The sequence below is a fragment of the Syngnathus acus genome, chromosome 20, assembly GCF_901709675.1.
Source record: "Syngnathus acus chromosome 20, fSynAcu1.2, whole genome shotgun sequence".
NCBI classification, from domain to species: Eukaryota; Metazoa; Chordata; class Actinopteri; order Syngnathiformes; family Syngnathidae; genus Syngnathus; species Syngnathus acus.
Window position 1 is genome coordinate 4655929 of NC_051104.1, and position 25702 is coordinate 4681630.

General features: G+C 42.3%; 2 protein-coding genes across 3 annotated transcripts; one reads left to right on the forward strand and one right to left on the reverse strand.

The window, feature by feature from the left end:
• The first annotated feature begins 42 nt into the window (after nucleotides 1-42).
• On the forward strand, nucleotides 43-16740 carry LOC119139012 (retinal-specific phospholipid-transporting ATPase ABCA4-like). 2 transcript variants are annotated; one of them, XM_037279322.1, is made up of 51 exons: nucleotides 43-153; nucleotides 254-366; nucleotides 450-543; nucleotides 605-746; nucleotides 893-1032; nucleotides 1842-1969; nucleotides 2050-2247; nucleotides 3359-3448; nucleotides 3818-4052; nucleotides 4136-4275; nucleotides 5829-5945; nucleotides 6024-6221; nucleotides 7593-7798; nucleotides 7869-8045; nucleotides 8125-8347; nucleotides 8708-8929; nucleotides 8998-9202; nucleotides 9284-9361; nucleotides 9421-9570; nucleotides 9756-9933; nucleotides 10012-10143; nucleotides 10226-10365; nucleotides 10447-10584; nucleotides 10656-10837; nucleotides 10912-11008; nucleotides 11072-11277; nucleotides 11345-11399; nucleotides 11477-11557; nucleotides 11759-11916; nucleotides 12010-12134; nucleotides 12204-12302; nucleotides 12515-12704; nucleotides 12768-12862; nucleotides 12934-12966; nucleotides 13054-13159; nucleotides 13235-13309; nucleotides 13377-13546; nucleotides 13618-13795; nucleotides 13862-13977; nucleotides 14057-14204; nucleotides 14271-14394; nucleotides 14509-14638; nucleotides 14706-14826; nucleotides 14907-14969; nucleotides 15044-15150; nucleotides 15218-15359; nucleotides 15440-15574; nucleotides 15646-15749; nucleotides 15814-15906; nucleotides 15970-16219; nucleotides 16282-16740. In XM_037279322.1, exons 2-51 carry the CDS (start codon nucleotides 301-303, stop codon nucleotides 16399-16401), a joined length of 6900 nt encoding a protein of 2299 aa, XP_037135217.1. In that variant the 5' UTR covers nucleotides 43-153; nucleotides 254-300; the 3' UTR covers nucleotides 16402-16740. The 2 variants fall into 2 exon arrangements, with proteins under 2 accessions (XP_037135217.1, XP_037135218.1); XM_037279323.1 differs by having other exon boundaries at nucleotides 10656-10834; nucleotides 10915-11008.
• A 3616-nt stretch (nucleotides 16741-20356) lies between these two features.
• olfm3a (olfactomedin 3a) lies at nucleotides 20357-25697 on the reverse strand. The gene is made up of 6 exons (XM_037279356.1): nucleotides 25470-25697; nucleotides 22338-22481; nucleotides 22124-22279; nucleotides 21836-22055; nucleotides 21281-21387; nucleotides 20357-21206 (listed from the first exon to the last, which is right to left on the reverse strand). The coding sequence occupies exons 1-6, from the start codon at nucleotides 25536-25538 to the stop codon at nucleotides 20523-20525; spliced, it is 1380 nt and encodes a 459-aa protein (XP_037135251.1). The 5' UTR covers nucleotides 25539-25697; the 3' UTR covers nucleotides 20357-20522.
• Between the last annotated feature and the right edge of the window lie 5 nt (nucleotides 25698-25702).

The window sequence follows — 25702 nt, forward strand, 5'->3', positions numbered from 1 at the left end:
GACTGCCGAGAAAGGAGATTAAATCAATCTGCTTAACTATTCACAAGGTTTACAAATTAGCTGCGTTAGCAATCCCGTAGCGCATTCGGTGGAATATACCGTGTTATGTGCTATTCATTAGATATCCATCACGGGGGCAAGCATTCATCTGAGGTAGGTGCTACAATTATTTATGCTTGACTATTTTAGAGAGCTCATTCCAAAAGTGTCTTTTGTATGCGAGATCCATTCGAGTATATTTGGTTGGATACAGGCCTGTTTATTATCGCGACCCCCTTTTGGGGGTGAAACGGAAAAGTCATGGGGTCAGGAACGCAGGTCAGACTCCTGCTGTGGAAGAATTGGACCGTCCGCAGGAGGCAGAGGGTAAAATCCTTTCATCTATCATTTGCACACTGCATTTAATCACTAAGCATGCTGTGAGGCTTTTTTTTTTTTTTTCCAACTAGATGCGTTTCTTCATGGAAATCATGTGGCCTGTTATTTTGTTCATTGGGCTCGTTTGGCTACGAAGAGTGAATCCGCTCTACCGTCAGCATGAATGTAAGATGAGCTTTTAAGTTTTACCATTGCACGTATTTTGAATATATCTCGTCTTCCTCAGGCCACTTCCCCAATAAGGCCATGCCCTCTGCGGGGGTCTTACCGTGGATCCAGGGAATCTTCTGTAACGCCAACAACCCTTGTTTCCAGTACCCTACCCGTGGTGAATCACCTGGCTTGGTGTCCAACTACAACAACTCAATGTGAGTTTTGTCCTGATGTTTGTTGGACTTGCGATTTAATCCTCAAACAAGTATCAGTTGTGTTTTTATATTACACACACAAAAAAATGTGCATCAATAAATGAATGAAAGAAGCATGACAAATGTGTGATAACTCATTTTTCCAGATTGGCACGCTTCTACTCGGATGCCCAGGAGCTTCTTTTTAGTGATCCAAAGCTTCTACCCATGGGACGACTTTGGTCTGAAGTGAAAGCCATGAGTAACTTCATGGACACATTGCGTACCCGTCCTGATAAAGTCTCAGGTCAGTTCTCTAAATCGCAGCCAAAGAAATTTATTTTTTTATATAATGATGTAGCATTTGATTGTGCTGGTGTCCCTAATGAAGTGACAATTCATATTCTACATTTTTGACAGCAGTTTGAATATCTTCGCTTCAACTTTTTTAACCATCAGACTATGCGTATCTTTATGTAACAGGATTACAGCGCAAGGCTTCAAGAAAGATGCGTAATGTAAGCTGCTTACTTTTGCTGGTGGCCCGGTGTTTATTTGGTGGGAAAGCGTTTCACGGGCCCCAGCTTGTGTCCTCATGAGGCACAATAAAACCACAGTTTCCATCTCACGGGACACCATGCCAACAATATTGTTTTTGTATAAACAGGAACACTATGCAAGCCGGTGTGTGTATTTTTAGTACAAATCTTAACGATGGGATAGGGAAAAAGACGCAATGGTTATGTCAGACTACTCTCATGGTGTAACATTCAACAGACCTAAAAGAAAATAGGAGGCCACATTACACAGGAAGTACGGTTCCCATGAGCCCTGGGGAGAGAACATTAGAGCATACCAGGCAGTGGCAGCGCTAGGATTATTTCCTTGGGTGGTTGGGGGGGGGGCAAGGATTACTCAACGGGTCCACAAAACAAAAGCATTTTTTTACAATCCCAAAAAAGTCTCCAAAAAATGCTGATAAATATTCACAATTCCTACGAGTGGAAATATGGGAAATAAATCTCGGAAAAATCGGAAATCGCAACTTTACAAAAGTCTAGAATTTTGCAAGCCTAGTCTAAACTGAATGATCAACGTTTTTTTCCTCGCTTGCAGGGCGAGGACTACAAGTCGAGACAATCCTTAAGGATGATGAGACTCTGACGTCATACCTTCTGAGAGATGTGCCACTAACCGAATCGGTGGTTAATCAACTTGTCACAGCCAAAATCAGGCCCGAACAGGTTCATTACATTCCACAAGTGGGCCTGGGGATTTCTCAAATCAATATTTAATTGTTGACCATTATGCCTAATTTCCCCAGTTTGCCTTTGGAGCTCCAAACCTGCATTTAAAGGACATTGCCTGCAGCTCGGATCTCTTGGAGCGATTCCTTATTTTCCCGAACCACAGAGGACTTCTCGCCGTCCGCAACGCTATGTGTATCCTCACCGCAGAGCGGCTGCAGGTCATCGAGGAGAAGTTCTATGCCAACGTTGACTTTTTCAAGCTCTTCCGAGTGGTCAGTGCAACTTCATGTCTACCTTCTCAATCAACAATTATTTAAAAATAATAATTTCATGGAATAAATGTCAGAATTTTGGTTTTAAATGGAAGTCAAGGCTTCAGATACATTTTTTGTGAGTTAGCCAAGCTTGATAAACAAAGCGTCAATCCAACTATTGTGTGACTGTTTATATAACCGCCATTATTAATCATTTTAATTTAATAAGCCAACAGCTGCAGGGTTTGTCCGAGCCGATGAATAGAGAAAGACCTCATTAAGCTGTGCTGGGATGAACCCCAATCTATCTTCTCAACAAAACAAACCAAACCAAAAAAGCAGGATGGAAGCCAGATTGAACAAAAAACGAATCACACGTAGCTTTTTGCCCAAAAATAACTCATTACTCGATTATCAATTATTCATCTGACATTTTGCATAAATGTGAGTCTGCACAGAATATTTCCCATTGCATCATTATTCTGTCAGAAGTGTGAAAAAAAAAAGTCCGGAAATGTGGTCATAGGTCAAAAAAAATACTAGTGAAGTCATCTTAAAAGGTCAGAGGTCACGCACTTACTGACCTAGTTTAGATCAAAGGATGCAATCATTTCCACGAATCAGCAGGGCGGGAAAGACGAGATAAAAAGTGTGTTCTTGCCGGGCCAACATACTTGAAATAGTTACGAATGTGTACAAAACCTGTGAAACGGCATTCGTGGAGCTGTCAGACTTGCCCTCTTGCACTAATTAGCTTAGCCGTAACACTCCCTCCTTGATGATTAAAAGCCGCCTCTGGTAGACAATACGGCAGACGGCTTCTTCATTCCTCTGGAGTCTGAGGTTAAGCGAGACCACTAGTCAAACTACTTTCTTATTGCTTTTGCTTACGCACGGCCGTTGAGATGGAGAGATATGTCGCAAAGGAAGGATGTCTCCTCTGGTCTTTGTCTCGGCCTTTGCCTACTTCCTGTACCTTCAGACTATTGTATGCAAGCTCTCAAGCATTTCGGTCCCACACTTACAAAAAACGAATCCTCCCAAGTCATTAAAATATTTCAATCAGATGCAAGCGTTACTGTAGAATATTTTGATGATATTGTAATGTCATTTGTGTTCCTTTCTCAAGCTTCCTCAAGTTTTGGATGGTAACTCCGAAGGCATCGACATTCACTTTTGGGTCCAGGTGGCGTCCGCAGCCTCGGACAAACTACGGGAGGTAATGGTGGACTCGTGCGTTCCTGTTGAGCCCCATTCAAAAGTTCACTGGCTTTCTATTTTTAAGTAGGCAGGAAACGGTTGCTTCCGTTTGCCTCGGTTTTTACGCAAACACAAATGTGGTGGTGGTGGGAGGAGCTTAGCTGTAACAGTGAATATGAGGATGGTTAAAATCAAGATTAGGTTCCGCCTCCAAAACTCACAGTAACACTAATAGCATTATAAAACATTTTTTTAGCATTTAGCATTTGATTCACATTGTACAAAACTATGGAAATGTCCCATCAATTAATAATTTGTGGTTTGCGTCTAAGCTTTATTCTCTGCTCTGACCATTCCATCTTTTCTTTTTTTTAATCAACCTTCTCAGTTATTCCAGCGAAGCAGCACACAAGAGCTCTTCCAGGTCATGACCCCTCTCTTCCAGACCGATCCCACCTTCAGGCAGGTGATGACGGCTGCTTCCAGCCTTGTTTGCGGCTACACTGAAGGCGCTTTCTCCCGAGTGGCCTCCTTCAACTGGTACGAGGACAACAACTACAAAGCGTTTCTTGGCATCAGCAACGGCAGAAGACCGAGCCAGCACACTTACGACGACAACACGAGTGAGTAGCTACCAACAGTGAGCTCCACACCTGCTTTTATAATCAGATTGGAATGCAGGGTTCGGATCATTTTTGCCCCCCAGCTCCTTTCTGCAATGATATGATAAGCGAACTGGAATCCAACCCTGCTACCAGGATCGTATGGAACTCCTTGAAGCCCATGTTGATGGGGAAAATCCTTTACGCTCCTGACTCGCCTGCTGTCAGAATGATCATTAAAAATGTAAGTGTCTTCAACTACGATGAGAATGCAAGCACGCAAAGTGGAAAGACTTTCCATCGCTTGACTACCTGCTTTGATTTGCTGTTGAGCAGGGCAAGCATGCTGCAGTGAACAATGCCTTGCCCCTTTCAAAAGGGGATCGGCTTTCCTCATGTCTTGTCCCAGCCTTTGAATGGAGATGTAGATACTTGTTGGTCAAAGCCCCTCAGGGGGTGGAGGTGGTCATGGATGGCTCGCTTGCAATGGCTGAACACAAGCCGATCGGCGCCATGGCTTTTCTAGTCTTGGTAAACATGGTACTTTAAAAGAAGGTGTCATTGACCTTTAGTGACCCCCGTTTATTTTTCTCTTCCTTCCTGCATCGGCCAAAAAAGTTAGTTGGACCAAAAACAATATAAATAATTTTGTCATTTGTGTGGAATAATAAAAGGTACAATTATTTTGGTCACAAACTTGGCTTCTTTGCGGCATTAATTCCACTCTGCTATTTTCGTCCTGACGGATTCAAAAGGAAAAACAAACTTACCACATTGGAACAAAATAATACAAAGGACTATTTGAAAAGTGGCACGAATTCCACATCCAGACTGTTACGCAACAGCTTAACAAATACAACTGATGAATGGTTTCCTCTTACGTAAATGCTATAACAGAGGAATTTACTTTAAGTGGGGTTATATCAGCGGCTTTCACCCATTGGCTGAACTCGAGAATGCTCATTTGAAGTTTGGTACTGACATACCACACAGAATAGAAACACGTACTTGAAGTATTTGATGTCAACAACAGCTCAGCATTGCGTGAGGCCAATCACTCAAATGTTTAACACACCCTCATTCAGTACCATTGGCGGTTATAGACGTCAAAGATATTAACTGGGTTGGCAGTGGATGAGTTAAAATCAAAGCAAATAGATTTTTCCTTCAAAACATGCAGGAAGACCTCACATACTAATTGTTGCTTGGAACAAGAAGTGACCTTAGCGAACCCCTTCAATCCATCTCCTGCTTGTGTCTTCTGTTTTAAATTACTTCGGGAAGGAGGAAGCTCACTTGTGGGAACCTGACTAAGATTCACTAGTCCGGAGCATTGGACCAACGGCCTCCATTGTCACCCCGGCCCCATTGTCCCTATTGTCACCCAAAATCAGACACACAGAAGAGGAAGGCGTTTAATTGGGTGTACTCTTGAGCACGCACGTTCACCCCCCCCTGCTGCGCATGAGTGAACGCTAAAGAGCGGCGAGCGGCGTTAGCCGTTCACACACAAAACACTGTAGTGACACATTTGGGGATTTGAACGATAAGCTTGCGGTAAATATTTGACGTTTTGGCACAGGTTGTCGCATAGTCGATGTGGTTATCTGAAGCTCGTGCCTGGCGGAAATTCTTTGTGTGAGAATGTGTGTGTTGTCTTTGTAAAGCCTGTTTGGGGAGAGGGGTCGGTGTGGGAATTTTGTGAGTGCTTCAGAGAAGAACGTGCAAGTTTGAAGGTCTTGTATATGAACGTATAGAATACACATTGTGTTTTATTGACTCTTATCTCTCTTGTAGGCCAACAGTACTTTTGAAGAACTGCAAAGGATAAAGACGATGGGAAAGGCCTGGGAGGAACTGGCTCCACAAATCTGGGCTTTCTTCCAAGATGGAGTGCAAGTCAAAATGATACGGGTATGACACCCGCCTGACAATTTGTGCCAGCTATGACCAAAACTGTAATTGCAATGACATTGTACTTTTCCTTTTCAGGACACTTTTCGAAATCCGTCAGTGATGGATTTCATTGACCGTAGTCTTGAGGAGGCTCCGTTCTCCACCAAACATATCCTCAACTTCCTGCACAATGGTCCACCGGAGGAACGACTTGACAGCATGCCTGATTTTGACTGGCGGGATGTTTTCAACCTCACTGACCGTGTCATTCAGATGCTCAATCAGTACGGAGATGTGAGGACATTCTGAAATATTTTTTGTACTGTAGCCTAGAAACCTTTGTTGCATTTTAGCATTCCTGGAGGTACAAAAAAAAAAACCTTAAAGGGATATGTGGGTTAAGCCGGGTTTCCAAATGAAAATTCGGTGTCAGGATCATTTGTTTTGGTCCCCGCCTACCTATTTGAACTCCTGACACTACAATTCACCTGAACTGTCACATTCTTGGACCGACCCATTCATTGAATAATCCAAGTCCGTCACTTGTTGATTTCATTAGCCGCTGTTTGACGTGATGTGAGCATTTGGATAAGTTGTCTTTTCATACAGCAATTTGTTCTCCATCTTCAAAACTTGGAAACCCCCAGGTGGGACGAGAGCCAGACGAGCTGTCGACTCGCTTCTGTTAACTGCTGATGGAATGGAGTGGAAGCCCTTTCCAAAAAAATAAAACAAAGCATCGCCCTCCATAGCTAAGTGGGCCAATATATTTAAAACAAAGTCCAAATCAGCCTTTTTCCCCCCAAAAGGGCTTATCGGGATGAGGGGGTCTATCCCACTGGGGGGTGACACGGGGGGCACGGTTGGGTGGATGGCTAGTGCTCTTTCTTTTTGTCCAAGTTAAAGCTTACAGCACTTGAGTGTGACAGGGAGAGTGGGAACGCCTCGGGCTGATTAGACACAGCTGTCACTTCACCCGCCATCTTTTATAGGGCAACTACAATGACGGTGGGTGCTTGGCTGCTTGCACGTTGGTGGCATGCATGCGAATCACGCAACACACTGGCTCTGTACTGTTGATGTGGAGCATACTTTGGCAGCGTGGTATTTGGAATGGCAGTTACTTGTTGCTTATGTTGAATGCAAGGGGAACTTTGTAGATAGTGTTTATTGACATTTTGACATTTACCGTATTTTCCGGACTATAAGGCACGCTTAATAGTCAGGTGCGCCTTATATATGGACCAAATTCCTAAATTTAAACTGGCCCAAAGCATTGTGTCATGAAATCAATCATAAGTGGCCCGCTGAAGACTATGAATCATGAATTAAAAAGACTATGGACCATTATTTTGTGATTATAAAGTAATTTGTTGCGTCTGAAGTTGAAATAAAAAAGATAAAATGGAGAATGATTTGATTTGGATTAAAAATCTGACATGATGCATTAATGGTGCGCCTTATATAAGGACAAAGTTTTAAAATGGGCCATTCATTGAAGGTGCGCCTTATAGTCCGGTGCGCCTTATAGTCCGGAAAATACGGTAGTTGCTAGCAAATCGCACGGATGTGTCATTTGGACAGATAAAATGTTCCTTGTCTGTTGTTACCTTGTAAATTAAGACTTTCCTTTTTCTCCTCCAATTCTCCTCCCTTCTCCTTCAGTGTGTGATACTTGATAAATTTGTCGCCCTACCCAACGAGGACACCCTAACTTATCGGGCCTTGGACCTACTTGAGGATGGCAAGTTTTGGGCGGGTCTTATCTTTGTTAACATGCATCCTTGGAGTGCCAAAGTCCCGCCTCATGTCAAGTTCAAGATCCGTATGGATATTGATGCTGTGGAGCGTACCAATAAAGTCAAAGACAGGTTAGAATGAAGGATGATAATATCTTACTTTTGTATATTATGATAGAGATTAATAACGTGTCCTTGTCAGGTATTGGGATCCAGGCCCCAGAGCGGATCCGATGGATGACCTGCGCTATGTTTGGGGAGGGTTTGCTTATCTTCAGGACATAATAGAACACGGGATCATTCGGACTCAAACGGGGAAAGAGTGGCCGTTGGGGGTTTACCTGCAACAGATGCCCTACCCTTGTTACGTGGATGATCTGTGAGTGGTCGCCCACAACACAACATTCAATGCATCAACACAAAATCAGATGGTCACATCAAATTTCTCATTTGGCCAGCTTCATGCTCACACTGAACCGCTGCTTTCCAATCTTCATGGTTCTGGCTTGGGTCTACTCTGTATCCATGATCGTCAAAAGTATTGTTCTGGAAAAGGAACTCCGTCTAAAGGAGACCCTCAAGGTCATGGGGGTCTCCAACAGCGTCATCTGGTTTACATGGTTTATTGACAGCTTCATCGTGATGGGTACCAGCACTGCTCTCCTCACAGTCATCATCATGGTGAGAACGTTTGTGTTTAGTCTTGATAACGCTGTGAACTGCCTTGGACTGGCAGGTGACAAAAGATACTTTGACCTTGTCACCCTTTTAATGAATCACTGACAGTGGCACAGTGATTGTCCACATAATATACAAATCATTAACAAATTGACAGTGAAGTCTATGACATCATGGGAATAATGTCAACACCTGGTGTGCAGGAATGAACTTAATAATTAACTTTTGTGCCCAGTTAAGATTAGATGATAAGTTGACACATTGTGTACTATAGTGGCCCCTAGTGGCAATAATAGGGAAAACATAGAAAATAAAATTTTGCACGTGAATTTGATCCCTTGCTTGTTTCTGACTGACTTGCAGGGAGGAAGGGTACTGAACTACAGCAACCCCTTCATCCTCTTCCTCTTCCTGCTCACCTTCACCACGGCCACCATCATGCAATGCTTTCTCCTCAGTGTCTTCTTCAACCAGGCCAACCTGGCAGCAGCCTGCTGCGGAATTATTTATTTCGCCCTCTATCTGCCGCACATCCTTTGCTTCGCCTGGCAAGATCGCATCACCAAAGACTTGAAGATCCTGGTGGTAGGTAGAACATCTCAACACCGTTGAATTCAACGTAAAAGTTCATTCCTGAATATCTGCTCCCTCAGAGTCTGATGTCCCAAGTTGCCTTTGGTTTTGGGACAGAATATCTCTCCCGCTATGAGGAGCAAGGTCATGGTCTGCAGTGGGACAACATCCAGACTAGTCCTCTGGAAGGGGACGAGTTCTCGTTCCTCACCTCTATCTGCATGATGGGCCTTGACACATTGCTTTATGCTGTCCTTGCCTGGTATCTCGACAACATCTTCCCTGGTGAGTTTGATGAGTTTGTGTTTAAGGCATGCGTGTGAGCGTGAGACATTTATTGTTGCTGTGTTTTGAAATGCAACACAGGCCAATATGGAATCGGCCGGCCGTTTTACTTTCCCTTCATGCCCTGTTATTGGCTCAACACAGTGACACCAACTTCAGGTATGCATTTTTCCATTCAAGACTTCCCGCTTAATAATTTTCCTCCTCCTTGTCTTTAGACGCTAAACACGATCTGCCTAAACAAGGCTTTGACAACCCAGCATTCAAGGATAAAGGGACGCCACAGAAGAAAGAGGAGAAGGAGAAACCAGACGAAACTAGTACATGTGAACACCGAGACCAGCGAGATGTGAACCAGACGGCAAATGGTACTAAATCAGTTTGGTTCAGTCCCTAAAATAAACTCCATTTCATAAATGGTGGATATTTTGATTATATTCCCATTGCGAAATCTGTACTAGCTTGACATTTCTGGTGTTATCATCGTGCCCTTTGCTTCCTCTTTGTTTTGTGATCCTCCAATACCTTTGTTATCACTGTCATCACTATTCAGGCCAGGCATTCTTTGAGGCAGAACCAGCTGACCTGGTCAGGGGTGTTTGTATCCAGAACCTGGTCAAAGTTTTCAACAACCGCTCCAAGCCCGCTGTGAACGGCCTTAGCCTCAGTTTCTACGAGAACCAGATCACTGCCTTTCTTGGGCACAACGGGGCTGGCAAGACCACCACTATGTAGATATACGGTGCAATCCACCATCAACACAAGGGTCACGTTTCATTAGCCAACCCCCTTTGTTCTCTATCTTCTAGGTCCATCTTGACTGGTATGTTTCCTCCCACCTCAGGCACAGCTTCCATATATGGGAAAGACATCCGTACGGACATGGACACCATCCGTCTGTCTCTTGGAATGTGCCCACAGCACAACACTCTTTTTCAGTAGTATGTAATATCATTTTTTGATCACGGGCCACATTGTTGTTATGGTCCATAACAATGTCTACCTGCTGTGATTCCTCTACAGTATGACCGTCGCTGAGCATATCCTGTTCCACTCACTGCTGAAAGGTCGGCCAATAGCGGAGGCCGAGGAAGAGGTGGAAAATATGCTCCAAGATTTAGGTCTACCACACAAGAGAGATGAACTGACACAAAATCTCTCAGGTTGGTCAGGATTTTGAACTCTATTTTATTTTCTTCCCTGCCACAGCAACAGTATGGAAATATGTTGCTATTGTTATTCAGGGGGCATGCAGAGGAAACTATCAGTCGCCTTGGCATTTGTTGGTGGTGCAAAGGTGGTGATTCTAGATGAGCCCACTTCTGGGGTGGATCCTTACTCCAGACGCTCCATATGGGATCTGTTGCTGAAATATCGTACAGGTAACATTGGTCCCCACGTCATCATTTGAATTGTGCTTAGGAATTTAAAACCATGATGTGTCTTTTTCCAGGTTGTACTGTAATCATGTCCACCCACCATATGGATGAGGCTGACCTGCTGAGTGACAGGGTCGCGATCATCTCTCAGGGTCGTCTCTACTGCTGCGGTTCTCCTATCTTTCTCAAGAATTGCTTCGGCGCCGGCTTCTACCTCACTCTTGTGCGAAGAATGAAATACAGCCAACTTGGAACTGTATGTTGAAATATGTGGAATATTGGACATTTCATTTTGGTCTGTCCATTTTATCTCTTCTCATTGTCTTGTAGGATGCTGATGTCTGTTCGGAAAACTGCTCCTGTAAGTGCTCTAAGTGTTTGAAGTTTAAAGTAAACCAAGAGGAGGCTCCGGACAGACAAATGGATGGTAACGTCCGTGTTAAACTGAGACAACAGTATGGCGCCGAGAGTGAAAGTTTTGCATCTCCAGGTAACATTGAACGCATCACAGCCCTGGTGCATCATCACGTGCCGCAGGCTCGTCTGATTGAGGCCATCGGCCAAGAGATGACCTACCTGCTTCCCAGTCATGACTTCCAACCGCGGGCCTACGCAAGCCTCTTCAGGGAGCTGGAGGAAACTCTGGAGGACATCGGCCTCAGTAGCTTTGGGGTGTCGGACACGTCGTTGGAGGAGGTAGGAAGAAGGACAGGGCAGGCTTCATTTTTTGAGGTTGGGACAAACAGTTTTTTTTTTCTTGTAGATTTTCTTGAAAGTCACTGCTGATGGATATGCAAGCAACCAGAAATGCATTCAAGGTAAGAACATTTATTTTCTCTCGTGATTGTGATATTTCAATCCCTTTTCCTTATAATCTGTCATCTGCCTCTCTCAGACAATAAATCATTGCAACAGATTTCTCGAGCTAGCCTTTGTGGATTCAACAGAGTGGCGATTGCGATGGAGCCACCTGAAGGTGACAGTCGCATTTGGCTTGCAGCTCTGAGCAGATGCTTGCCGCTTTAGTGGATGAAAATAAAAAAGCCCGTCTTCATACATGGAGGATGTTAATTTTACCATTTAGCTTGCCGAGTCATCAAACCTCCTGCTGCTTGCCAACTAGCCTCCATCGCAAATGTTATTCAGGATGTTATTTAACCTTAGCGCCCTATTCCAGACTCAGGAGAGCCTTTGGACGCCAATCCGTGTGAAGGTAACGAGGGCCGAGGGTCGTATCAGGTCAAAGGTCTGTGCCTGGCCGTCAAACAGTTCTTTGCACTGTTGATCAAGAGGTTGCACCACACCACCCGATCTTGTAAAGACTTCTTTGCTCAGGTATTATTCGGTTAGGCCCAACTACATTATTTCTCATTTAACTCATTCACTGCCAACCCAGTTAATTGAGTTTTGATCCTCTCTGTCCGTTAGATTGTTTTACCAGCCAGTTTTGTTTTCCTGGCACTGACCTTTACGCTGATCATTCCACCGTTCGGGGAATATCCAAGTATGACTCTAAGTCCGTGGATGTACGGCCGACAGTACACTTTCTTCAGGTGAGTCCATTTTTATGTTTGTAGCATTTTGTTTTGGGCAATAATATTTTTGGGGCGACTCCTCTGCAGTAATGAACGTCCATTGGATGCCCAGATGAGAAATTTTGGGGAAGTGTTGCTGGACAAGCCGGGTTTTGGGACACGCTGCATGGCGGATGAACCTTTGCAGTGAGTAAATGTCACACGTTTATAGTGGACGCATGATATTTAAAGACCTTTGGAGGACCATTGTGATGTAATAGCCTTCCCATCGCCTGCCTCGGTGGTCACACAACAACAAAACCTTAATTAATTCCGTGCATAAATCCCACCTGATTTTATAAACGGCGCGCCCTTCACTGTTTTGTTTAACCACATGGGTCAATTTCCCCCCCCGGTAGAGATTTTCCATGTCACAACATCACCACAGAGTGGGAGGTGCTCCCGGTTAACCCATCAGTGATCGAGATGTTGGCTGAGCCGAAGTGGAACTCCATCAGACCATCTCCGGACTGTCAGTGCAGCACCAAGAGGAAACTCACCATGCTGCCCACATGCCCCGAAGGAGCCGGGGGTCTTCCACCCCCACAGGTACCCGAGAATATTCAAACCTCCTGAAGGTTTTTTTTAAATGTCATTCTGTGTGTGCATCAGAGAATTCAGTCAACAGGAGATGTTCTCATGGATCTGACAGGGAAGAACATCTCGGACTACCTGGTGAAAACGTACCCCAGTCTCATCAGAACCAGGTGTCCTTGTGTTCAATCAAAACGGTTCTACAAAATCCTGCAGATATAATATTCTACATTTGTTCTTTCAGCTTGAAGAGCAAATATTGGGTGAATGAACAAAGGTAATTCATTTATATTCAAACTGAAATAAAGCTAGGTTACCTTTTGGATTTACAAGCAGACTGAAGTCTGAAATCTCTGATTTTAAGGTATGGAGGAATATCAGTCGGAGGGCAGCTTCCTGTTTTAGATTTCCAGCCAAAGTTTATCCAGGATTCAGCAGCTCAACTGGGGCAAATGCTCAACATTACTGGGGTATCATTAGAATCAATATAATTATAGTATTAGGGTTATTTTTGTCGTCATTATTTATATATTTTTTTTTTGCAGGGTGACAACTGTAAACAAACACTACGAGAAATTGGTACATTCCTCAGGTACATGGAGACGCAGAATAATGTGAAGGCAAGTGATCACTGTGATTTTCCATGTGGTTTTCTCGCACGTATATCGTAACTTAATCGTCGTTCAGGTATGGTACAACAACAAGGGCTGGCATGCCATGGTGTCCTTCATGAACGTGGCCAACAATGCCATCCTGCGTGCAAATTTACCAAAAGGAGCTACCCTGGATCAATATGGAATCACAGCCATCAATCACCCCTTGAACCTCACTAAAGAGCAACTATCGGAAATCACCGTGTGAGTAGGAAAATGTTTTGCAGTATCCAACGTCGTATGAGCTTTGACGTGGATTTTCTTTTTTCCACTAGCTTGAACACGTCGGTGGATGCCGTGGTAGCCATCTGCGTCATCTTCGCCATGTCTTTTGTTCCGGCTAGCTTTGTCCTCTATCTCATCCAAGAACGGGTCACCCAGGCCAAACATCTCCAGTTCGTCAGTGGTGTCAGCCCGCTGATTTACTGGATGGCCAACTTTCTCTGGGACATGGTACCTATTAGAACTTGATATAAAACCATTGAAATACATCATAAATATATATTTGGTGTTTTACAGGTGAATTACTCCATCAGTGCAATGATGGTGGTGCAGATTTTTGTCTTTTTTGATAAGAAGTGTTACACCTCAACAACCAATCTGCAGCCACTTATTGCACTACTTCTACTTTATGGGTAGGTGTCAGTAATAATTACTTTTAATAGATAATAAATATATGAGCTGTGAGAACTTTCCACCATTTGTTTTTCTCAGCTGGTCCGTCACCCCCATGATGTACCCGATGTCCTACATGTTCAACGTCCCCAGCACAGCCTATGTGTCTTTGTCATGTATCAACCTCTTCATAGGCATCAACAGCAGTGCCATCACCTTCATCCTGGACCTTTTTGAAGGCACCACGGTAAGAACGGACGAGCCTAGTTGTATAAAATCCGGCTTCTAAACATTTAATGTGGTTGCTGTCAAGGCTTTGTACAAGTTCAACCAGCTGTTGAAGAGCGTCTTGCTGATTTTTCCACATTACTGCTTGGGGAGAGGACTTATCGACATGGCCATCAACCAAGCCGTGACTGATATCTTCACTCGCTTTGGTAATGTATGGTACAAAAAAAACAAGATTTTCTGGTCCAAATCCAAAATAAGGCCGAAGAAAATTAGGTTCCGAAGAATTTTTCCAGTGGGGCTTATCTGCAGTGTGTCCTTAGGTGAGGATCACAGTCCTAACCCCTACGACTGGGACTTCATTGGGAAGAACCTTTTCTGCATGGCAGTTGAGGGATTCATCTATTTCACCTTGAATATTTTCTGTCAGTATCGCTTCTTCCTGGATCACTGGTAAGATTACAAGAATTTTTTTTTCCCAAGACAAATTCAGCCAACAAATGGTAAATACCATTGGCAGGGTACCAGATGGCCCAACGTCTTCAATTCTGGATGAAGACTTGGATGTGGCTGAGGAACGAGAGCGAATCTACAGCAGCAGGAAAACAAATGACATTTTACACGTATGCAACCTTTCTAAGGTGAGATATTTTTTTTATAAAGCCAATTTATTTTTTCATATTTAATTGTCTGACTTTGGCTGTTTTCTATTCCTCACCAGATATACACAGGAACCATCACTCCCGCAGTGGATCGAATTTGTGTTGGTGTATCACCTGGAGAGGTTTGTACACTTGAATAAACAAAATAATCAATCCACTTTATGCCATGATATTATTTTTTTTGCTTCATTGCCAGTGTTTTGGTCTCCTGGGAGTAAATGGCGCAGGAAAGACCACGACGTTTAAGATGTTAACTGGCGACATTGATGTCACCACAGGAGATGCCTCAGTTGCTGGTCACAGGTTTGAAATGATTTCCAAAAGAGTCGTAATGGGAATATATTTCTGACCAGATTTTCTTTCCTATCAGCATTTTGACCAACATCCTAGATGTCCACCAAAACATGGGATACTGCCCACAGTTTGACGCCATTGATGAACTTCTAACAGGAAGAGAACACCTTCATCTGTATGCTCGTCTCCGCGGGGTACCAGAAGTTGAGATCAGCAAGGTGAGAGGTGGTTGCAGGACCAGAACAATTCAATTATCATTCCTCGCATTGCATGTTCATCTCAAAATCCGATTATGCAGATTGCAGAGTGGGCCATTCAAAAATTGGGTTTGTCCGAGTATGCGGGCCAAAGTGCGGGAACCTACAGTGGCGGGAACCGCAGGAAACTCTCCACAGCCATTGCCATGATTGGCTGCCCTGCCCTAGTATTGCTGGTGAGCACCAAAACAATATGGCCGCCTCACATACACAAGTTGGGTATATTACGTGTGTTTCATTCCACAAGGATGAACCCACAACAGGTATGGACCCGCTCTCCAGACGCTTCCTCTGGAGCTCCATTGTGAGTGTGATCCGAGACAAACGAGCTGTTGTTCTCACCTCGCACAGGTAACCGCAAATGTGTGTATTTATTTTGTAAACACATTTCCTCATGATATTTATTCCTTGGCAGCATGGAGGAATGTGAGGCCTTGTGTACACGTTTGGCCATCATGGTTAATGGATCTTTCAAATGTTTGGGAACCATTCAGCAGCTCAAATACAAGTAGGTGCTTGACTTTTTACCCCGGTGCAGAATTTTGTCGTAAATTACCGCACGGTCCGACAGATTTGGCGATGGATATGTGGTGACTATGAAGATAAAGGCATCCAAGGCAGGTTGCGCACCAGATCTGAATCCGGCCGAAGCCTTCATGGAGAACACCTTCCCTGGCTGCATCCAGAGAGAAAAACACTACAACACCCTGCAGTATAAAATCGCCTCCGCCTCACTGGCAAGAATCTTCCAGATGGTCCTCGCTAACAAAGACAAGCTCAATATCGAGGACTACTCGGTATCACAGACGACTCTCGATCAGGTAAAAAAAAATGGTAGGAAAATATAAATCTTTCAACCTAATGTGTGTCTATTTTATTATAGGTGTTTGTGAATTTTGCCAAGCAGCAGTCAAGAGAGGATGAGGCGATCGTGTTGCATCCAAAAGCTGCGGGGGCCCAACAAAGTGATCGTGGCACCCCAGTTAAGAGATTAAGAAAATGAACTTTGCCCTAACCGAACCACTTCATGTTCAGCTTTACTAGAACTTTTTGGGCAGTTGCAATTAATTCCAGAACGCAGCAATAAGGTGCCTACAATTAGACGCTCTTTTGCTCACCTTATAGGCCTTGCGAGCTAAAAATGGCTCAGGACAGCGGAAGCTTTTTAAAAGATGCATCGATCCTGTTTCTGTATTTATGACCTTATAATGCCAAGCATGACGTTTTTTTTTTTGCCTTCTTGGAACAAGCACTTGTGACATATAGGAAAATCTTAGCACTTTATTGTTGCTTCATCATTTGTTTGTTATTGCAGAAACAAATAAACTTGTGCAGAATCTCAGTTTCAATAATCTTGCTGCAATGATCAAATAGCTTTCCATATGCGAATGTAAATAGTTATCTTTCACAATAAATGTTCCCCGTGATTGCCTCAAATCAAATTTTCGCCCGGAGTCAGATTTGATATCAGGTATAAAAAACAAATGGATAGATAACTCCACTCCAGATGTTGCAGTTGTCACCAGATTTTAAATGGCTATTAACTGTTGCAATCTGGACCTGCCTGATGATTAGATTGAGTCAATATTGACAAGCCACAGCAGTCATTCCACATTTGCATGAATGGATATTTCCTTTCCTACAGCAACACTGCATGAATATTTAAGTACTCTGCTGACCCGCTCTTATGGAGATATAATAAACTAAAAAAACACAGATGATGCAATTCAGTCCCACACCACTAAACAGTACAGCCACACTAATTGTGTGTCAATATTGTCAGGCATGCATAATAATTTGAGGCCTGTCTTTCTCCATGTGAAATAATACTGCCCTCTGCTGGAAAGGAGTGCTGGTCAGGAGTACCACATATCTTTGATCATCTCAAAGCGCAACCTGTTAAAAATATATATATTTTTCTTTTTATACAGCTGAGCTATCATGGGGCATTGGAAATAATACGGCTATTTCACGACCAGCATATTTTGCGGGTTGCATTTTGTTATACTCGTTGTCCACTTGCATATGCTCGGGGGTTGTTAAATAATTAATATTGCTTGAATTAATTTGTGCACACATGGAATTTTCCTGTATCTAGAGGTATCAATCTGTTTGTTCTGATTATTTCCCCCTTCTTGATGTATACAATTAAAACAGGTAGTCAATCTGAATTACAATAAAAAAATCCTCAGTAGAACCCAATGCTGTTTAACTACATCACTAATTAAATCCTCTAAAAGTACAATTAAGGTGACCATCTTCCCATCAGACAAACTGGTATCAGAGGGACAATTTCATGAAATATAAAAAGGAACTTTGATCAAGTAGACTTTTTTTTATCCATCCAAAGAAAGCAAAGGTCAAATGGAGAGCAGTGAGTTTACCTGTGCAGATCTTCATTTCTTTTTAGTACTTTGTATTTGCTCTGTATTCCATGCTGAGTTGATATTTTTTTCCTCATTCTCCTTAATGACAAGCAGGTGAGGAGCGTGGACACACCCTGTTTTGCTTGATGCACCCCAGTGAGTAACTTGCACACTTGGCCCAAAAAAAACAAAAAAAAAACGGAAGAACATGAGACCTCCATTGGAGAAAATAAGATGACATGATTTTAGATGCATTAAGCTTCACTGATGCAATTTATTGCAATGTTTCAAATTCTAACTTTTGCTACTCCGTAACATGATCACTCATTAAAATGAGTTCCCTTCATTCAGCGTCCTCATTAAAACATCTTAAAAACTACCACAGTGCAGTATCCCGTCAAAAACTGCACTTTTTGGATTGCTGCGAATTTCATCACGCCGTCCCCAAAACATGGAATAGAGACTTTGATATCGTTTTAAGATTTATAGCTCAGGATTGGAGACTTCTATGAACATACTTGACATTGTACAGAATGTTAAATATTAACTCTTTGGTGTCAGATGATTTAAAGTGACTTGATTGCTGATGTCAGCACAATTGAGTCCTTTGGGTTTGACAGCCTGAGGCTGCCGCATTTTGATTTCGTCGTTGATGAAAGCGAGATTGTGCTCTCCGATTGCTAAAACTTAACACAGGACAGCATAAAAAATGAGCACGCTTGCCGCAAATACCTTCAGCTCCACATGTGGTTAACGAGAAAAACACAGTGAAAAATTACTTTCTGTGACCGCTCTGATGTTTTGTACAAAAACGCCAACTCTGAGAAATGAACAACTGAATCCATTCAGATAATACAACATGGCGGGGGTGGTTTTTGCTCAATATAATTTTATATTTAATCAAAAATCTAGAGCTAGCCTGCTGTTCTCGGACTGGAGAAGAATATGAGTGTACCTGAGAGAGTGAAGCATAGAAATACGTTTCTGACTTCACACCAAGCAAGCAACACAGCATGGCCCAAAGGCAAAGAATGATGGAAAAGGCCTTTTCATATTATTCGCATACTCATAATGTGACAGGTTGCTTGGACATGGCTGCCTTTTGTTGTGATTTATTAGCCTGAGAGAGAATTTTGACGAGCAAACTATTATTTATGATGAAATTGTATTAGGGTGGAGTCTATCGCCTGGTTGTAAATTGAATGCCTATTCTCGACTCAATAGTCATTTACTCCCAGATTCTCATTTGAAAAAGATGTTTTCTTTAATAATACAAGCAATATTCTTGTTTGTGAGCTGAGCATGAAGTATGTTATTGTTTTTTTAAATTTACGACTTGAGGGATTTTAAAATGACAACAAATGGGTAGCAGCATTTTTCTTCCTTATATTTTCCTCCAAGAATATTACACTTTTTTTTTTATTTAGAGAATCAGCAAGTGAAAACAGAAATAAATGGTGTTTACAAGTGTATCACAATAATGTAAAACTAAACACAATCACATCCCATGAATAAAAAGTATTATCATGGTGGCTTTTAGTGCTGCATTAAATCCAGTGTTCATTATCAACACTGCAGCGTTTGTGAGGTAAATCTGAGCAGCTTCCCCACAACATCTGCTCTCCTGATTTAATGTGATTACAATGTTCAGTGCTGAATGCACGATGATGATCTTTGGGATTTTCAAGGCAGGTGCCCAAGTTCTATAAAGGCACAGTGACTATGAGTAATCTTTCCTCTGCAAGCTGAGTCATAGCAATGATATATGTTACATTACAGTTGGACGTTTCCATCAGAATGGTGCTGAAGTGAAGATAAAATAAAAGTTGGCTTGGATTTACTTTCATTTCATGTTATGTTATTTTTCTTTTTTTTTTTTTCATGTGCCATCTACTCATTAAGTTACGTTTTTCTCAGCCAATCAGCTTCCTGCAGTCGTTTGTGTCATGTCCAGGTGAGACTCGTCTCTGTATTTAAGGTGGATGCTTTGTTCGGCCTTGTCATTTCTTTGCTGCAGTGCTGTTGCACACATTACATACTAGAATTAACTCCAAAACTAGAATTTACTCCAAAAATATGACACCACATTTACCTGTGAACCGACTAGAATCCATGCTTATATCCAATATTTTAATAATTTCAATTATTTTGTATTATATAATGTGCATTTTTTTAATGGTGAATAAAAAAGGATTCAACTGCTTTCAACAAATGTTTTATTAAAAATACACCAAAAATACACACACAAATAACCAAAATACTAAATTGCACTGATTGCAAGCACGAAAAATGTAATGCACATTAGGCATGCATGCACAAACTAAGAAGCTGGGCATATATTGTACAATATATAGCGATGCCATATTTAAGTGTATCATCAATGTGGAAAAAGTGTAAAAATGTTTTTCTACAGTACTCATGCTGCAGTGGTCCACTCGCATAGCAACAAGTTCAGTCCCCACTCAGAGATGGTGTGAATGTTTGTGCCCTGTGGTTGTCTGGCAACCACTTTAAGATGATGTCTGCCTTTCGCCCAACTGGGAAATGCTCCAGCGGTAGAATGGTTTAATTGATTAATGTATTAGTTTTTTCCCACATTAACTCATTCACTACCAACCCAGTTAATATCTTTGACGTCTATAACCATCAATGGTACTGAACGAGTTACTTTCCATGCTCCATTTCAGAGTCTTGAAGTTAAAAATTAGAGGACCGAACCACACAATCATCCAGGTTCAACAATTTGTAAATGTTTATCTCACTTTTTAGAGTCATCATCTGGTTCTATGACATGGAACAAGGTGATGTTGAATATGACCTGGTGTCCATTATTCCAAGCATAGAGCACTCTCTCTCTGGCATTGTAGTCAAGCATGGAGATATGGAAGTACTGATTGAAGAATGGAATGTCTATGTACTCATACGTTGAAGTCTTTGTGGAGTACGCGTAGTAAACTTTTGCTCCAGACAGATGCGAATTGGTGATATAAAGCGTCCCGCAGATCATGAACGACTCCCCCGCGTTCCTTTTGGAGTATTCCGTGTTCCAAGTTTTCAGGACGTGTAAGGTGTCCGGATCGATTTGAGAAATGACCATGTTGCCAGCGTTTTGGTTGGTGGCATACGCCACCCACATTCCGAGTTCATCCGCCATGACATCGATGTCTGAATATCCTCCCCACGTATACGGGTACATATTATGGAAGCCGGCAAATTCCAAAGCTCGCTGGGCCAGCACGGTGCCTGTCTCAAAGTTGTACTTGACAATTATGTTGCTCTGGTACTTGTTGTAATAAAGTGAGCCGTTGTAGACTACGTGATTGGTTCCTTCCCATTTGAACGGAAGGCTATACGTACGAGCGACCACTCCCGCCGAGAAGTCCTCCATGGTCTTGAACTCTCGGACGATCTTACTGTTGGTATAACCGTCCGTGTACCAAACCTGTGTCAAACATGGGAGATGTTATTTGGAATGGCGTCAATAACAATAAAAAAAATATAGAATCTTTAACTCACTCTGTTGTGTCTTGAAGATATCAGTGAATCGGTCATCCATGCCCCAAAGCGGGTTCCGGAGATCTTTAGCGTAACAGGCCCGGTGATTTTCATTAACTTTCCGCATGCTGAGAATAATGAAAAAAAATCAATATACTGTATTTTCCGGACTATAAGGCGCACCTAAAAACCTAAAATGTTCTTATATATGGATCAAATTCCTAAATTTAAACTGGCCCGAAGCATTGTGTCATGAAATCAATCATAAGTGGCCCGCTGAAGACTATGAATCATGAATCAAAAAGACTATGGATCATTATTTTGTGATTATAAAGTAATTTGTTGCGTCTGAAGTTGAAATAAAAAAGATAAAATGGAGAATGGTTTGATTTGGATTAAAAATCTGACATGATGCATTAATGGTGCGCCTTATAGTCCGGTGCGCCTTATATAAGGACAACGTTTTAAAATGGGCCATTCATTGAAGGTGCGCCTTATAGTCCGGTGCGCCTTATAGTCCGGAAAACACGGTAATGAAATACTGGCTTGGATGAGGTCAGATTTTTGTTGACTCACTTAATTTGCCCATACAGCTTCGGAGCCTGGTATCCAGTTGCAGGAGCCGCTGATAAAGCTCATCGTAGTCGTAGACACCAAGTTCCGCCTGAATACTTGTTAACACCGCTGAGAGATTCCTGATCTCCTCTTTGAATTGGGAGATGAGCGTCGCGTCCATTTTGTACTGCTCCAACACGGGGATCAACGGCTTCAGCTGGTCCATCTTGTCTTGAAGCTCCTAAATGCGAGCAAGGAAAACTAATATGTCCGAGAAATTAAGAAAGGGTAAGCGCAAAAATGTCAGACCTGGAAGTTTCTGCTCATGACAGATTTCCTATCATCCTCAAACTGTCTGAATTTGGTCCTCAGGCCCCTCATTTGGTTCTCCATTTTCATCACAGACTGAAAATCCCTCTGGGTTCGCATATTCAGAACCTCAATGGACTGAGACATATTCTGCACCTAGAACCCAAAATGGCTGATTAAAAAAACCCTGAAGAATTTGAATGCTCCTTCCTACCTTCTCAAGAAGATGGCGGAGCTGCTTGTTCTTGGCATCTCTGGAGCACAAATTCTGTTCTGGGGCCATGACAGTGCAGATACAGCGTCCGTCAGCATCCTGACCCGAGCTGTACACCTGCCAACCCTCTTTTGGCCCGATAGTCTACAAGCACAAAACCAAAACAATTAGACCGTATATTGATCGAGGACGGGCTTAAAACAAAAGATGAATAACGAGAAGATGCTGATAGAAAGCATTTATTTCCCCTTATGAATGTGTCATGAGTAAATCTACATGAAAAATTCATTCATTATGTATGGCAGCCTGCAGCACAAAGCTGTCTCCAATTTCATATTTACTCTGAACAAACATAATTTTAGCTGTCAAATAGTTCATCGCCGTAATAATTCTTGTTGCTTAAATATTACCAGGATCAATCAATTGTTCGTTCATTCGTCTATTTTTTTTTTTTTTTTTGCAAGTGGAAAAAAAAACGCAACTGGCCATGAGGTGGGTGGTTGGGCAAACAAATGCACATATACCCCGCCTTACTCTTTTCTTCCTCTTTTGTTAACACCTTAACCTTGGTGTTGAGGTCTCCTGCGTTCAATTCTGCTTTCTTTCTCAGCAATCCATGCAAGGTCAACATTTCTTTGACTCCCTATTACTGCATTTTTTTTCATGAGCTGACTTTAATAAACAAAAATCCTCCATAACACAGACGACCTTTTTGTTTCCAACTTAACCTTTCAACCAGATGCCAAGAACTCTCACTTAGTTCCCTAACCTCATTTAAAATGCATCGGAACTTTTGAGTAAGATTTCACGGAAAGATTATATATCCGTCTGTTGTAGTTTGCAAATTGAATTAAGACTCATTCAACAGATGAATGTGAACTGGCACACTTCCAGCCTCTTCTCATTAGTGCTTCGATGAGTACAATCTATGCTGCAGGCTAACTTTCCTTTTTCTGCATGCTGTTTCTATCCTATTCAGCCTTTGTACCCAATCTTGAATTGTAAAACAAAGAGAAGAGCTTCCACTTTTTAGCTGGTCTCCAAGGTGGTCCCGCTTTTGTTTGCTCACAGTCAACACAGCGCACAAAGGAAGTAATGTGCTGACTGGATGCAAAACGCCTTGCGCTATCGTAGCGTGGAGCTCAAGGTAACCTTTGGAGGACAACGTGTGGCGAATGCTGCAATCAACTTATAATTTAGCACACTTTTTTTGTGCTTTTGTCTAACTCCCCCATTGTCTCTTCAACTCTCTGTTGTCAGACTGCTGCAACAAGTCTCCAAAGGCTGGCCTAAAATACTGCTGTGCATGTATTGAAAGAAAATATTTTTTTCCGGTATTGGCTATCCAAGAACATGATTAATATTCATGTGGAATAATATTCTCGCTTTAAACCTACATGGAATTGAAAAAATCCAGGAAGATGATCACCTTTTAATTCATTCACATTTTTCAGACTCCTCACATTAAAATCCTGGGAATCTTTCTTTTTTCAAGAGTGAAAAGTGGGAAGTAAACAAATTTGATTTGTCGGTACATTTTAAGCCGAATAGCTTACACAAGTCCATCTTGCCAAGCTAATTCATCTCCTCGTCCATCTGCCTGTTCAAACAAGCCACGGCGATGTAATATGCATGACTCTTATGGAGTGAACACTTCAGATGTAATAGCAAAGGAAGACCAAGTTGAATGAGTAGCCGCTTCTTCAATCAGACTGAGGTAGATATCGGAGATGAATGGTAACACCCTGAAGACAGCGGCCATAGCAACACTAACGACCACCAGGAGAGGTGAACACTTCAGACTGGAGAACAAAAGACAAGGAGGTTGTCAGGCTGAGTCAAAAGCAGCCAAAATTGTAAATGTGGCAGCCTTTAAGAGATGTTCAGCTTTTCAGATCCGTTTGGAATCTAAAGTGGCTTCACTACTTGGGTGCCTGCACTATCATCATCCTCCCTCACAGTTTTTATGACTGCGAAACAATTGCTACGATGATGGAGTGCTGTTGTCATTTGGCAGGATACGTTCTAGTTTCTGCTGAATGATAATGTAAATAGTTCCAAGAAAATTGGTTACAGGGCTGCAGCTCCATTGTAATTCCACATTTTGATTGTGATATGTTGCTATCTCGCATTTTATTACAAAATTGAATTTGGAAAATTGATTATATAGTCACAGTGTATTCATTCAAAATAACTCACCTTTTGCGATAAAAAGGAAAACTGATGACAGCCTCTCGCAGATAAAAAAAATTGCGCAACATTATCAGTCCATTACCCCATTTATATGTGGGCAGCAGTCCAATTCCAACTATGACCCGAAACCTAATCCCGACCTTTCACCCTTTAGTGAGTATTTTAGACAAAATGACTTTTCTAAATTGCAGCACAGATGCTGTATGAGTAGCCACAACATAATTACCTGGCTGGGAACAGACGGAATATTATGCAATACAAATATTTTGATTGGCTCTGTTAGGGCATGGGGAACAAAATACACATCTTCTATTAGAGGCACTTCTAACACATTCATTTACATGCCCAAAGTGGAAGCCACTAAATTGCTCCGTTCAATACATCGAAGAACAAAGCTGTGTGTTGCGAAAGGGTTTGGCAGCCAGTGAGTGACAGATTAATTCTTTGCGGCTGAGAGTAATTCCATAAAAGGTTTGCATTTTCTAATCATTTCACCCCCCAGCAATTAGCAATTAATTTGTGCACCAGTAATATTCCCCAAATAGGAGTGGGATATGAATTAACTTATCCTTTAGTCACCCTATTCAAACTATTTCAAGCCCCTTCAAAGAAGGTTTAAAGCGGAGGGCATGATTGTTGCACGCCCCCCACCCAGCCAGTCGATTGTTTATAGCATTTCAGCACCACGACAATGGACAGCTCCCCCATTGCCACTCGCTGCAACACGTTGATGAATCTTTTTTGAAACGGATCTTAAGAGACATGCAGGCATTTAGCAATAAATTTGGAACTTTTCTAGTGTCTGGATGACAACATTTAAGATGACTAGTGATGATTTACAGATATAATGCAGTGTTGATTATCAATATGATGGATTTTCATGAGTGATGGAGATTTGGGAGATGCTCAAAAACTAAAATGTTGTGTCATAAAACTCACCGCAGATGGGTACAATCCAAAGATGGTCAGGGAAAGGAAGGAGTACAATATACTCAAGAGGAGCCGCATGCTGACTGCTGTACGTACGTCTAGCTGTATTCCGACTTCACTATGAGCAGCCCCCACAGTGGCCGGTTGGGGGGGGGGGGTTAAGATTCTTGGAGTGCGCAGAGAGGAGAGCTCGGCTCACGAATAAACGTCTGTTCGCTCACTGGCATCACACCCACCTCTCC

Excerpts from the sequence above, each read along its gene's own strand:
- olfm3a (XM_037279356.1), bottom strand. The coding sequence starts at position 25,538 with ATGCGGCTCCTCTTGAGTATATTGTACTCCTTCCTTTCCCTGACCATC. Across the intron at positions 22,482-25,469 it reads TTGGATTGTACCCATCTGCG|ACTATCGGGCCAAAAGAGGG; the intron begins GTGAGTTTTATG and ends TTGTGCTTGTAG. Across the intron at positions 21,388-21,835 it reads AAGCTGTATGGGCAAATTAA|CATGCGGAAAGTTAATGAAA; the intron begins GTGAGTCAACAA and ends CATTATTCTCAG.
- LOC119139012 (XM_037279322.1), top strand. The coding sequence starts at position 301 with ATGGGGTCAGGAACGCAGGTCAGACTCCTGCTGTGGAAGAATTGGACC. Across the intron at positions 9,934-10,011 it reads GCTGGCAAGACCACCACTAT|GTCCATCTTGACTGGTATGT; the intron begins GTAGATATACGG and ends TCTATCTTCTAG. Across the intron at positions 15,151-15,217 it reads GCCTCAGTTGCTGGTCACAG|CATTTTGACCAACATCCTAG; the intron begins GTTTGAAATGAT and ends CTTTCCTATCAG.